At 35.7% G+C, this 10499-nt stretch overlaps 1 protein-coding gene across 3 annotated transcripts in view; it reads right to left on the bottom strand.

Moving 5' to 3' along the window:
• Positions 1-183: 183 nt before the first annotated feature.
• Positions 184-10499, bottom strand: part of LOC122001334 (protein SABRE-like) — a 72158-nt gene continuing 61842 nt past the window's right edge. For all 3 annotated transcript variants that reach the window (XM_042556033.1, XM_042556034.1, XM_042556035.1), the window contains 6 exons: positions 3695-3796; positions 3413-3598; positions 2863-3213; positions 2596-2763; positions 1889-2261; positions 184-825 (listed from right to left, as the gene is read on the bottom strand). In XM_042556033.1, coding sequence (XP_042411967.1) covers positions 722-825; positions 1889-2261; positions 2596-2763; positions 2863-3213; positions 3413-3598; positions 3695-3796 — 1284 coding nt within the window. In that variant the 3' untranslated portion in view covers positions 184-721. The remainder of the gene's footprint in view (positions 826-1888; positions 2262-2595; positions 2764-2862; positions 3214-3412; positions 3599-3694; positions 3797-10499) is intronic.

Below are 10499 nucleotides of genomic sequence, written 5' to 3'. Positions count from 1 at the left end.
ATAATAAATAAGCCACCTAAAGCTCTAAGATTTCTCTACTGGTATGTATTCATTTCCTCGACCTGAATCTGAATTTTGCAGTTTTCTGATGCAAAAGCAATAGATATCGTGAATTTGACACCAGATTGGGGGGAAATCACACTATTCCAATCCCATTTTGCAGTATAAACATAAGAATAAATATTTCCTCATAAATCATCAAGAATATATATATATAAAAAAAATTAGCGACTCCAGTTTCACAGTTTCATATCAGCAACACACCCACTCAACTCAACAGGCTCAACTGCATATCCGACCACCTTAATATTGTTTATTTGCCTTTTTTGGGGTACAATGTTCGAAGGGGGAAAACAATGAAGGCACAAGATTTGCCGAGAAAATGTCTACAAATGGGGGGGCCCGTTGATTCTACATAGCTTTCTATACAGAGATTGCCTGGACTTACAATTGGATATTAAAAGCACAGCAATGCATCTCAAAGATATATACAAGTTGAAGGCTGCCACATTTTGTCGAAGAAATTAGTGCCGGAAAGCTAATATCTCATCTCTGCTCAGCGCCACATTTTGATTCTGTACGAAAATTATCATTATTCATCATCTTCAATTGGCAGCCAAAGTTTATAACAATCTTGATCATTTGACAATCATGGCAGTGATAGTGTTGTGGCTTTAGCGAACACCAGCAACAAGTAAAACAATGCATGCAGATGTTCACTCTACCCATGCAAGTCTTCATAGGAAGATTCTCCAGATGATTCACTTTGAAATGGTGTAGATTCTCTTGGGGTTGAAGGAACTGATTCACGTTGCAGCGTTAATCCTTCAGAAGAAAGAACAAATTTTTGAAGGATATTGAGATGAAGGAATTCTCAGTGTATTATATTGGATAAGTCCAGAGAAGGACAAAATTGTAACTATTAGGCAAGCATGGAATATAAAACGTTGTATACTGATATCAGTCTAAGCCAAATATTATAAAAAGCAAGAAAGCGAATCGTTAGATGGTGGATAAGGAATACAATTCAGTATTAAATTCTGCATCATGAATCACTTAATAATGGGAACAGAAACATTTAGTAGGACACTTGAGGTTCCACAAATTTTATCAGAAACATCTAGCATCTATGAATATTCACTAGGCGTTGGTAAACTGTCACCCAAGACTCGGGTATATGAGTATCCAACACAAATGTGAATCCAAGTGTTTGGCACGGCTACTTTTAAATTTTTTTACATGTGATCAGAAAATATGAGTTGAAGTATCAGTATCCTGAGTGTTGGTATCTGACATGTACATGGATGAAGAATCTGTATTAGAGTTTGCAAATGTGCATCTGAATAACAGTCGAACAATAATATTCCTAGATGAACAATATAAACTTTAGGTTGCATCATAAATAGGTGCAGTAAGAGGGAAATTGAAAAGGTGACAGTAGAGATATTGGAATTGCCAAAAAAGTATATTCCAAATTTCTAATCCTCCAGCAAAATTTAAAATCTAGGACTGGGGATAAAAGAACGCATCTATCTCTAGTTGGCAATTACATCATGTTGCATTAATACATCACAAGTGGATCATGTTATTCATGCCAATAAAAAATCATAGGAAATAAATACAAAATTTCCAACAATTTCTATGATGAAAGATAATTTTTTCCCCCAAAATGAATTTATAAAATGTAAGATGCTATTACCTATTTTTAAAGAAGTTTTTTTTTATTAAATGGGTCAAAGGTGGCCTATTTATTGTAGTGTAATATTAGTTTAATATTTCTCTCTTCTAACCGTTTTGTATCAAGTTGGTTGGCTGTATCATGTCAGGCCCAATATTGCCAGCCCTACCTCTATGGTAAGCATGTGAACGTATTAAAGTATACAAGTACCTGAATTCTTCTGCCCTCTTGAGCGAAACTTTTTTGTATGCCGTCTTAGAAGCTTTTTAGTTGTGATCGTCAGTTGTCTGGCAAAGGGTGAGAACTCAGGATCACTTTCACTCCATTCACCATGATAATCATTTTCTGCATCACCTCTCATTCTAAGGACAAACGCTCTAGCTTTTCGTCTTTGGGAATTGAAAAGACCTTTGATGGAAGTGACAAACCCTTCATCAGCTGGCCGCTTCAACAAAGATGCAGGAAACTGATCTGATTTTCCAGGATGATCTCCATCACTGTCACTGAAATTAATCTCAATATCAGGAACAGCATTGCCATGCACTTCTCGTTGGCTATGGGCCTTATCCTTAAATTTCTTACCCTGGAGAAAAGAAAATATTCCAACAAACATTGAATAAGGTGATATAAACTGCAATAAACAAACCAAAAAACTAATCCATCGTCAAAATAACAAATCATTTTACCAGTTTAACTAACTGAAGCTTATTAGTGACTAATATCTGGATCTTAAAAACCATTTAATGTCGAGTTTGCAATGTGAAAACCACTAATGCAGAAAAAGGAAGTCAATGATTTAGATAGTTCTGACCAAATATTCCAAAAAGATTTAAATTTTTTGTTGTTTTAATAGTTCTAATAAAGCATCTAAAAGTGATGCTATGCTGTGCACCAGTTATTGTAGTTAGAGAACTTGCCTGCATGCCAGTTACAGATTTTAAAACTCCCCAAATTATATGTTTCTTAACTCGTGAAAAGAGTCTCCTCCAAGTGCCAGTAAAATCAACACGGTGAAATGTGTCCATCAGCAGCCTCAAATCATTTACAGCAAATCGTGATCCTTCATATGTAACTTGTAACTCAACCTTTAATAAAAAGGTGAAAAAGAGATTAATGCAATCAACCATGACAAGAAACACAGTCAAATATTGTCTTATATCACAAATGGAAGAAAATTAAAGAACCTGGCTTATCTTGATATTATGAAAGTCCATCATCTTTCGGGCTCTAGCTCTTTTCTCATCATGGGTTTTTCCAACCCTCTTTTCTTCATGAGGCAAACGGGCAGACTTAATAGCCTTACTGTCTTTTGGTCTAATTTTAGAAGCCTCGTTAGCTGTTTGCTGACTTTCTGGCACTGAGTTAATAGGACCACTCTTTGAAGAGCTATTCAGTGATTGAACTTGGAATTCAAGTTCATTAGCTCCAGATTCCAGTGTGTTTTCCTCCCAAGATTTATCAAATGAAGATGTTCGTTTAAGCTCTGGATTTGAACCACAGATCATATTTGCTTTCAAATTCTGCAACTTAGATACCTGCAAAAAGACCTCAATTTGAGAAATTAATATCCAAGCCTACTATTTTACAGTACATATACAAAGGTGAAGTTTCCAAAACCTCAACTGTGTCAATTGCTAATTGATTAGGCATACATACAATTCTAAGAGTTGATAACAAATGCAGGAGTACAATTCAGAGAAGATACACCTGGATAAAAAGTTCCAACAGAAATACCTGAGAAGTATCAGCATGAGAACCAGTAACAGAGGATCCAGTATTCCCTGATGTTAAAGTTGTTGCACTAAGTCTACCTGGTACCTCAGCTTCTCTTGTAGATTGACTAGTTGATGCTGCTTCAGGACCAGTAAAGTTTTTTCTTGGGCGCCTTGAACCAGCAGTGGTTGAAACTTTCCAAACTTCCTTTTTTCCCCATATTTTAAAAGAGAACAGTCACAAGTTATTTATGCTACTATCTTCCACGTCAAATAATGAATATTCTATTAACACAAAGCTAACCTGCCGTCTTTGTGAATCTTGTTCTTCTTCTGGGAAAAAGTAATCCCACATCATTCTGTACATTGTTTCTGTTAAATAAATCTTCAATGGATATATTTCCACCTAAAATTTGGAAATGTAAGGAAACCATATTCGATACTTGTGGTAAAGAAGAAAGTCAGCTTCTCATGTAAAGCAAGTAGAAACTAATCATAAAAGTGACCTGAACTATAAAAAAAAAAAAAGAGAATATTCCCAAATCTATTTCACTATATAATGCTCCATTTTCAACAAAATTCAGAAGTTATGGTCAAAATGGACAGGAGAGAACAATGAATAAATAACAAAACTCATGACCAAAGGAACAAGGTGCTAGTCTAATTCTAGGATATACGTGTCCAAGGTGTACATACCATAGGAAGGTTTAGAGGTATAACTTGATTATCAAGACGATGGAGAAATAAAAGAGCAGTGGAAGAAGTATTTTCATCAACTTTTTAATGAAGGTTTAGGTGACCAACTTAACTTAAATAATTTAAGTAGGTTAAATGAGCATAGAAATTTTAATTTTTATCGTAGAATTCAAGCTTCAGAAGTAAAACAAACTTTAAATGAGATGCACAATGGAAAAGCCGTCGGACCAGATGATATTCCGATAGAGGTATCGAAGTGCTTAGGGAAACAAGGTATTGAATGACTTACAAAATTATTTAACATGATATTGAAAACGAAAAAAATGTTTGATCAATGGAGGATAAGTACTCTAGTTCCCTTATATAAGAACAAGGGAGATACACAAAATTGTGCAAACTATAGGGGTATTAAACTAATGAGTCATACTATGAAATTTCGGGGAAAAATAATAGAAAAAAGATTAAGGAGACCACAGTGGCAGAAAATCAATTTGGGTTCATGCCTGACCAGTCGACAATAGAAGCTATACATCTTAGATAATTAATTGAAAAATATCAGGAGCAAAAACAAGATCTACACATGGTATTCATTGGCTTGGAAAAAGCTTATGATAGAGTCCCACGAGAAATTATATGGAGAATTTTAGAAAAGAGAGGTGTTAGCGTAACATATATTGAATTAATTAAGGATATGTATGAGAATGTAACGACCAAAGTAAAGACTTCAAGCGGAGTAACTGAAGCATTTCCAATAAAGATAAGGTTACATCAAGGATCAACTCTAAGTCCCTATCTTTTTACATTAATTATGGACGAACTCACTGCGCACATTCAAGACACAGTACCGTGGTGCATGCTGTTTGCAGATGATATTATTTTGGTTGATGAAACACGTGAAGGAGTAAATGCTAAACTAGAATCTTAGAGGGAAACACTAGAAGGGAAAGGTTTTAAGCTTAGTAGATTAAAGACAGAATACATGAAAATTAAGTTTAACAATATTAGAAGCAATGAAACAATTGTTAAGATAGGAGAGGACGAGTTGCTCGGAACCGAGAGATTTAAATATTTAGGATCATTTTTACAAAATGATGGAGGGATTGAGAGAGATGTCTTATATAGAATACAAGCAAGATGGGTGAAATAGAGGGAAGCGTCGAGTGTTTTATGTGACTGTAAAATACCTCTTAACTTAAAGGTAAGTTCTATAAAATCGCAATTAGACCTGCTATGTTATATGGAGCTGAATGTTGGGCTATGACTCGAGCACACGAGCAGAAGATGAGAGTTGCAGAGATGAGAATGTTAATGTGGATGTGTGGACATACGAGGATAGACAAAATAAGAAATGAGAGCATTAGAAAGAAAGTCGGAGTTGCATCTATTGAGAAAAAACTCCGAGAGACACGTGTAAGATGGTACGGACATGTACTTAGACGACCAATAAATGCTCCAGTTAGGCGATGTGAAACTATGATAAACATGCATATCAAACGAGCAAGAGGAAGATCAAAAAAGACTTTGTTAGTAACAATAAAATAAGATAAAATTTATTTAAATATAGATGATGATATAATAGGAGATAGAGCTCAATGGCGTACAAGGATTCATACAGCTGACCCCACCTAGTGGGAAAAGACTTGGTTGTTGTTGTTGTTGTTGTATATGATTAGAATTAAATCCTTTCCCTGTATTGTCAATTATTTAGAACCCAGTCATATCTGTTTGCAATTCTTCTTTGTTTTTCTTTATTTTTCTCCCAAATACTAATCAGATCGACCTGTCATTGTACCCCCAGTTTGGATTAGATTGTCATTTGTTTCAGAATTGATGGATTTCCCTAACTGCTTTTTTGTTTAATTGCTAGTTTGGATTAGATTGCCATTTGTTTCAGAATTGATGGATTTCCCTAACTGCTTTTCTGTTTAATTGCTATTTTTAACTATGATTTGTCTTTAAAAAAAACAAAGTAACTAAACCAAAACGAATATCAGCTTTTAAGCCTCTGCAAGTAGAAAATCCCATTTCTGTCCTTTTTGAGTCCTTTCTTTTCTAACTTCCAATGTTTTCATATCCCATGTTTACTTGTAAGATATAGTCTCCTGATACAGTGACACATACTGGAATCAATGTTTTTAAATCTGCACCGGCTGGTTCAACTGGTGACTGACACCAAATATGGTCCATTTTTTCAAAAACAAGTTGATGTTAAAAGCCCGTGAAAATCAAAAAGCTATATTATAAAACAGGAAACCAATAAATCTGGATATAACTAGGTTAATGGTTCAGTGGTAGGGTGTTGGAAAGTAGACAACTATTTTAGGATAGTGGATCATGAAAATTCCTTAATATAGGGAATCTCTGATAAAAAAAATCCCTTGATATGGGAACCAAATTTAGGAATAAAAGGACAGTGCGATGTACGAAGCTCCCGTCATACAGGGTCCCGGGAAAGGATCCATTGTACGCCATCTTACCCTGCTTTTTGTAAGAGGCTGTTTCCAGAATTTGAACCCGTGACCTTTTAATCACATGACAATAACTTTACCGTTACGCCAAGGCTCCCCTCCAAATTTAGGAATAAAATATTTTAATTTATTCTTTTTTATTTTTTGATTTCTATACATAATTAATTTACAATGTATATATATACTCATTATTGTGCTTAATAAAAAAAAGTAAGAGAATTTCATTCCACGTTTCTTAATATAGTATTAGAGCTCTAGGTATTATGCCTTTGAGATTTTCCTTTTTTTGTCTTCATTGCCAAGTTTCTATTTGCTCCTTCTCGATTTTCATTGTCCATTTATTATTGGCCTTCATAGTTGGTATTTTTTCATATTCTTTAATGTCCCTAACATTGCAGAAAAACCAATCGCTCCCATTCCTTAACATTCTCTGGTATGTCTCTTTCTCATGGATTACATGCCTCAAGGACTCTAGGGTCATTGACTTAGGAACTACACTCTTGTTCTCAGCCTTATACAACAACAACCACAACCAAGCCTTTTCCCACTAGGTGGGGTCGGCTATCTTCAACCACACTTGTTCTCAGCCTTATTTTCAAGGGTAATCTGACTCTATTAAGATAAGGTAGAAAATCTAGTCTTTCTTGACATATCCATCTTAGAGTCTTACTCATCTCAATTCACATCATCTTCACAAGAGCCATCCCTACGACCTGAAATGTCTCCATGAGAATCTGATCATGCACATGCCCAAAACTCAACTTCTACTCTTGAAAATGAGGTATGCACATATCCAATTTCCTCTCTCATTTCATCTAATTATGATTTACCTATTGCCTTAAGACAAGGGATAAGAGTGCACTAAATATCCAAGTTATTCATTGGCCAAATTAGTGTCCTTTCACATATTTTCTTCATCTCATAGAAGTTTCATAGCAAATTTAAATGTCATCCCAATTCCCTATACCTTATCCAAGGCTTTATTTAATGAGAAGTGGAGAGAAGCTACGAGAATAGAGATGGAGACACTTGAGAAGAACAAAACGTGGAAAATTATAGAGTTTCCACAAAATAAAAGAGCAGTGGGATGTAAATGGGTGTTTCTTGTGAAATCCAGATCAAATGGGTCTATAGAAAGATACAAGGCAAGAAAGGTTACTAAGGGCTACACACAAACCCATGGAGTAGAGTATCAAGAAACATTTGCACCGGTGGCTAAGATGAATACAGTGAGGCTTCTATTATCCTTGGCCGCAAATTTCAATTGAGATTTACAATAGATGGTGATCTAAAGGAAGAGATATATGGAGATTCCACCGGGCTTTGGAGGAGAGATCAAAGGGAGCAAAGTTTGCAAATTGAAAGAGGCATTATATGGACTCAAGAAACTTCAAGAGCTTGGTTAGGCAAGTTTACAAAGGTGATGCTCAATATCGGATATAAATAGAGTCAAGGTTATCATACATTATTCATCAAACACAGCTTCAGGAGGAGTTACTACTCTTCTAGTGTGTTGATGACATATTATTTCCGGGAACAATGAGAAAGTAAAAGGAGGCCTTGGAAAACTATTTGGCAAAGGAATTTGAGACCAAAGACTTGGGGAGAACTTGAAATACTCCCTTGGGATAGAAGTTACTAGTCTCGGCAAGCTATCTTCATTTCCCAACAAAAGTATATGATTGATCTCTTAAAGGAAACTGATAAATTAGTGTGAAAACCTACTTCAACTCTGATTAATCCCAATCACAAACTTGGAGAGGCGAATGATGATAGGATAGTAGACAAGGAAGGTTCCAGAAATTAGTTAGGAAGTTAATATATTTAACACACACTTGGTCGGAAGTGAGTGTGGTCAGTAAGTTCATGCATTAACCCTAAAGTTCATCTATAAGCTGCAAAACGGATACTCCACTATCTGCAAGCTAATATAGAAGTTATTGCACGTTCCTAAGCGGTAATCTAGTCACATGGAGTTTAAAATGTGGTAGCTCAGTCAAGTGCAGAAGCAGAGTTCAAGGCTATGACTCAAGGTGTGTGTGAACTACCGTGGTTAAAGATCGCCCTTGAAGATCTTAAGATAAAGTGGATTCCAACAATAAATCAGCCTTGACATCACTCATAATCTAGGACAACATGACAAGACAAAGCACATTATGATCGATAAACACTTTAAAAAGAAATTGTACTCCCTATGTGCCTACAAAGGAGCAAATTGCAAATGTACTTACAAAAGGCATTAATGGACACAACTTCTCAACGATTATATCCAAGCTGGGAATGAATGATACATATTCATTAGCTTGAGGAGTGTTAGAAAGTTGACAACTATTTTAGGAATCCCTTGATACGAGGAATCCTTTGATGGAAATCTCTTAATACGGGGACCAAATTTAAAAATAAAATATTTTAATTTATTCTTTACTAATTTTTTAGTTTTTATATATAATCAATGTACAATGTATATATATCTACTCTTTATTATGTAATGAAAAAAAAAGAGAATTTCATTTGACATTTCTTGACTTGGGGTTTCATTTTTTTTTTTCTTTTTTTTGTTATATAAGTCTCTGGTACCATATTCAAATTTTGACTTTTTTCTTCTTCCAATTAATTGCTATCATACTAGTTTACAATATAGCTAATTTAGTAATTTTCAATTATATTACCAATACATTTAATTAGAAAGAAGAAAGAGCTTCAATTGATTTGTTTCCCCTTTCTTTTTAACTATGAGTGTTGGTGTTGGTGCCAGTGCCCCACAAAATTTAACCTAGAGTTTTTATGTATGATTAAGGTTAAAGTTAAGTTAGTTGTGATCTAAAAAATTGTGTCATGTGTGCAGGTTACTTGACAAATGATAGCTTTGGTTGGGAGCCAAGCAGTGACCAAGTCCTAGTGGAGTTAGGCAATTGAAGTCTTGATTGGATGTTAGACATGAGCTAAGTCTTGGTTGGAACTAAGAAGACAGAAGTTCTAGCCGAAGGCTAGGTGAATTAAGTTCAAGTAGAGTCAGTTGAGAGCTGAATGATTACAGACAAAAGTCCTAGCTGGAGACTAGGTAAATCAAGTCCAAGTAGAGTCAGATGGGAGCTGAAGGCTTCGTAGACAAAAATCTTAGCCGGAGGTTAGGTGAATCAAGTCCAGGTGCAGTTAGCTGGGAGCTAAAGGCTGGGGCAAAAAAAAGTCTAAGTGGAAGCAGGGAGCTATGGCTTGGCACCTCAATCTAGATGAGTTAGTGTGAGGCTGAACATCTAGACCCAAAGTACGAGTAACTTAACATTTTGTATCCTAGCATGTAAACACTCCAAGGAAGTAAAGTTCGACAATTCTAGGCAACGCCCAGGGGCGACTGGCTCATGATAACTCTCGACGAATGAATTCAAAGGGTCCAGGAGACCGTATCAGGGCAGGGTGACCATTTCCAGGCGACTGGGTGATGACGTTATCAGCAATCCGAGCGAGTAGGGTTAAGATCAGGTTGACCCTTCTCTAGACAACTAGAGGGCTTATGAGCGATCGGAGAGCTTCGTTAACGTTATCTATAAAAGGTATAGCCACGTTAGCACTTTCCGAGCTGATCGAGTAGCCTAGGCGACCGAAGTACTATAAAAGGGCTTCCAGGCAGATCTTGAAGAACACCAATTCACTATCAATCTCTTCATCTCTGCTCGTGCTCTAGTGTTCTTGTGCCTTCAGCGCTGTGAAGACGGCATGCTACCACTTGTGCTTCATTTCTGATCGACAATACTAGAGTAACATTTTCATTTATTTGTGTTGCCATATTGATTATATTTGTGTTTAATTTTTATATTCTTTTTCGATAAACTTTTTCCATCGTCAGAGGCTTTCTTTAAAGGGTAAATTAGAAATAAGAATTATATTTTATAATTGTTGTGTGTGTCTACACTTCTGATTGATTGATCAATTGCTTACATGCTTAAC

Source organism: Zingiber officinale, chromosome 7A (genome assembly GCF_018446385.1).
Source record: "Zingiber officinale cultivar Zhangliang chromosome 7A, Zo_v1.1, whole genome shotgun sequence".
Classification (NCBI taxonomy): Eukaryota; Viridiplantae; Streptophyta; class Magnoliopsida; order Zingiberales; family Zingiberaceae; genus Zingiber; species Zingiber officinale.
The sequence above is the reverse complement of the archived record's forward strand: the minus strand, read 5'-3'. Positions and strand labels throughout refer to the sequence as shown.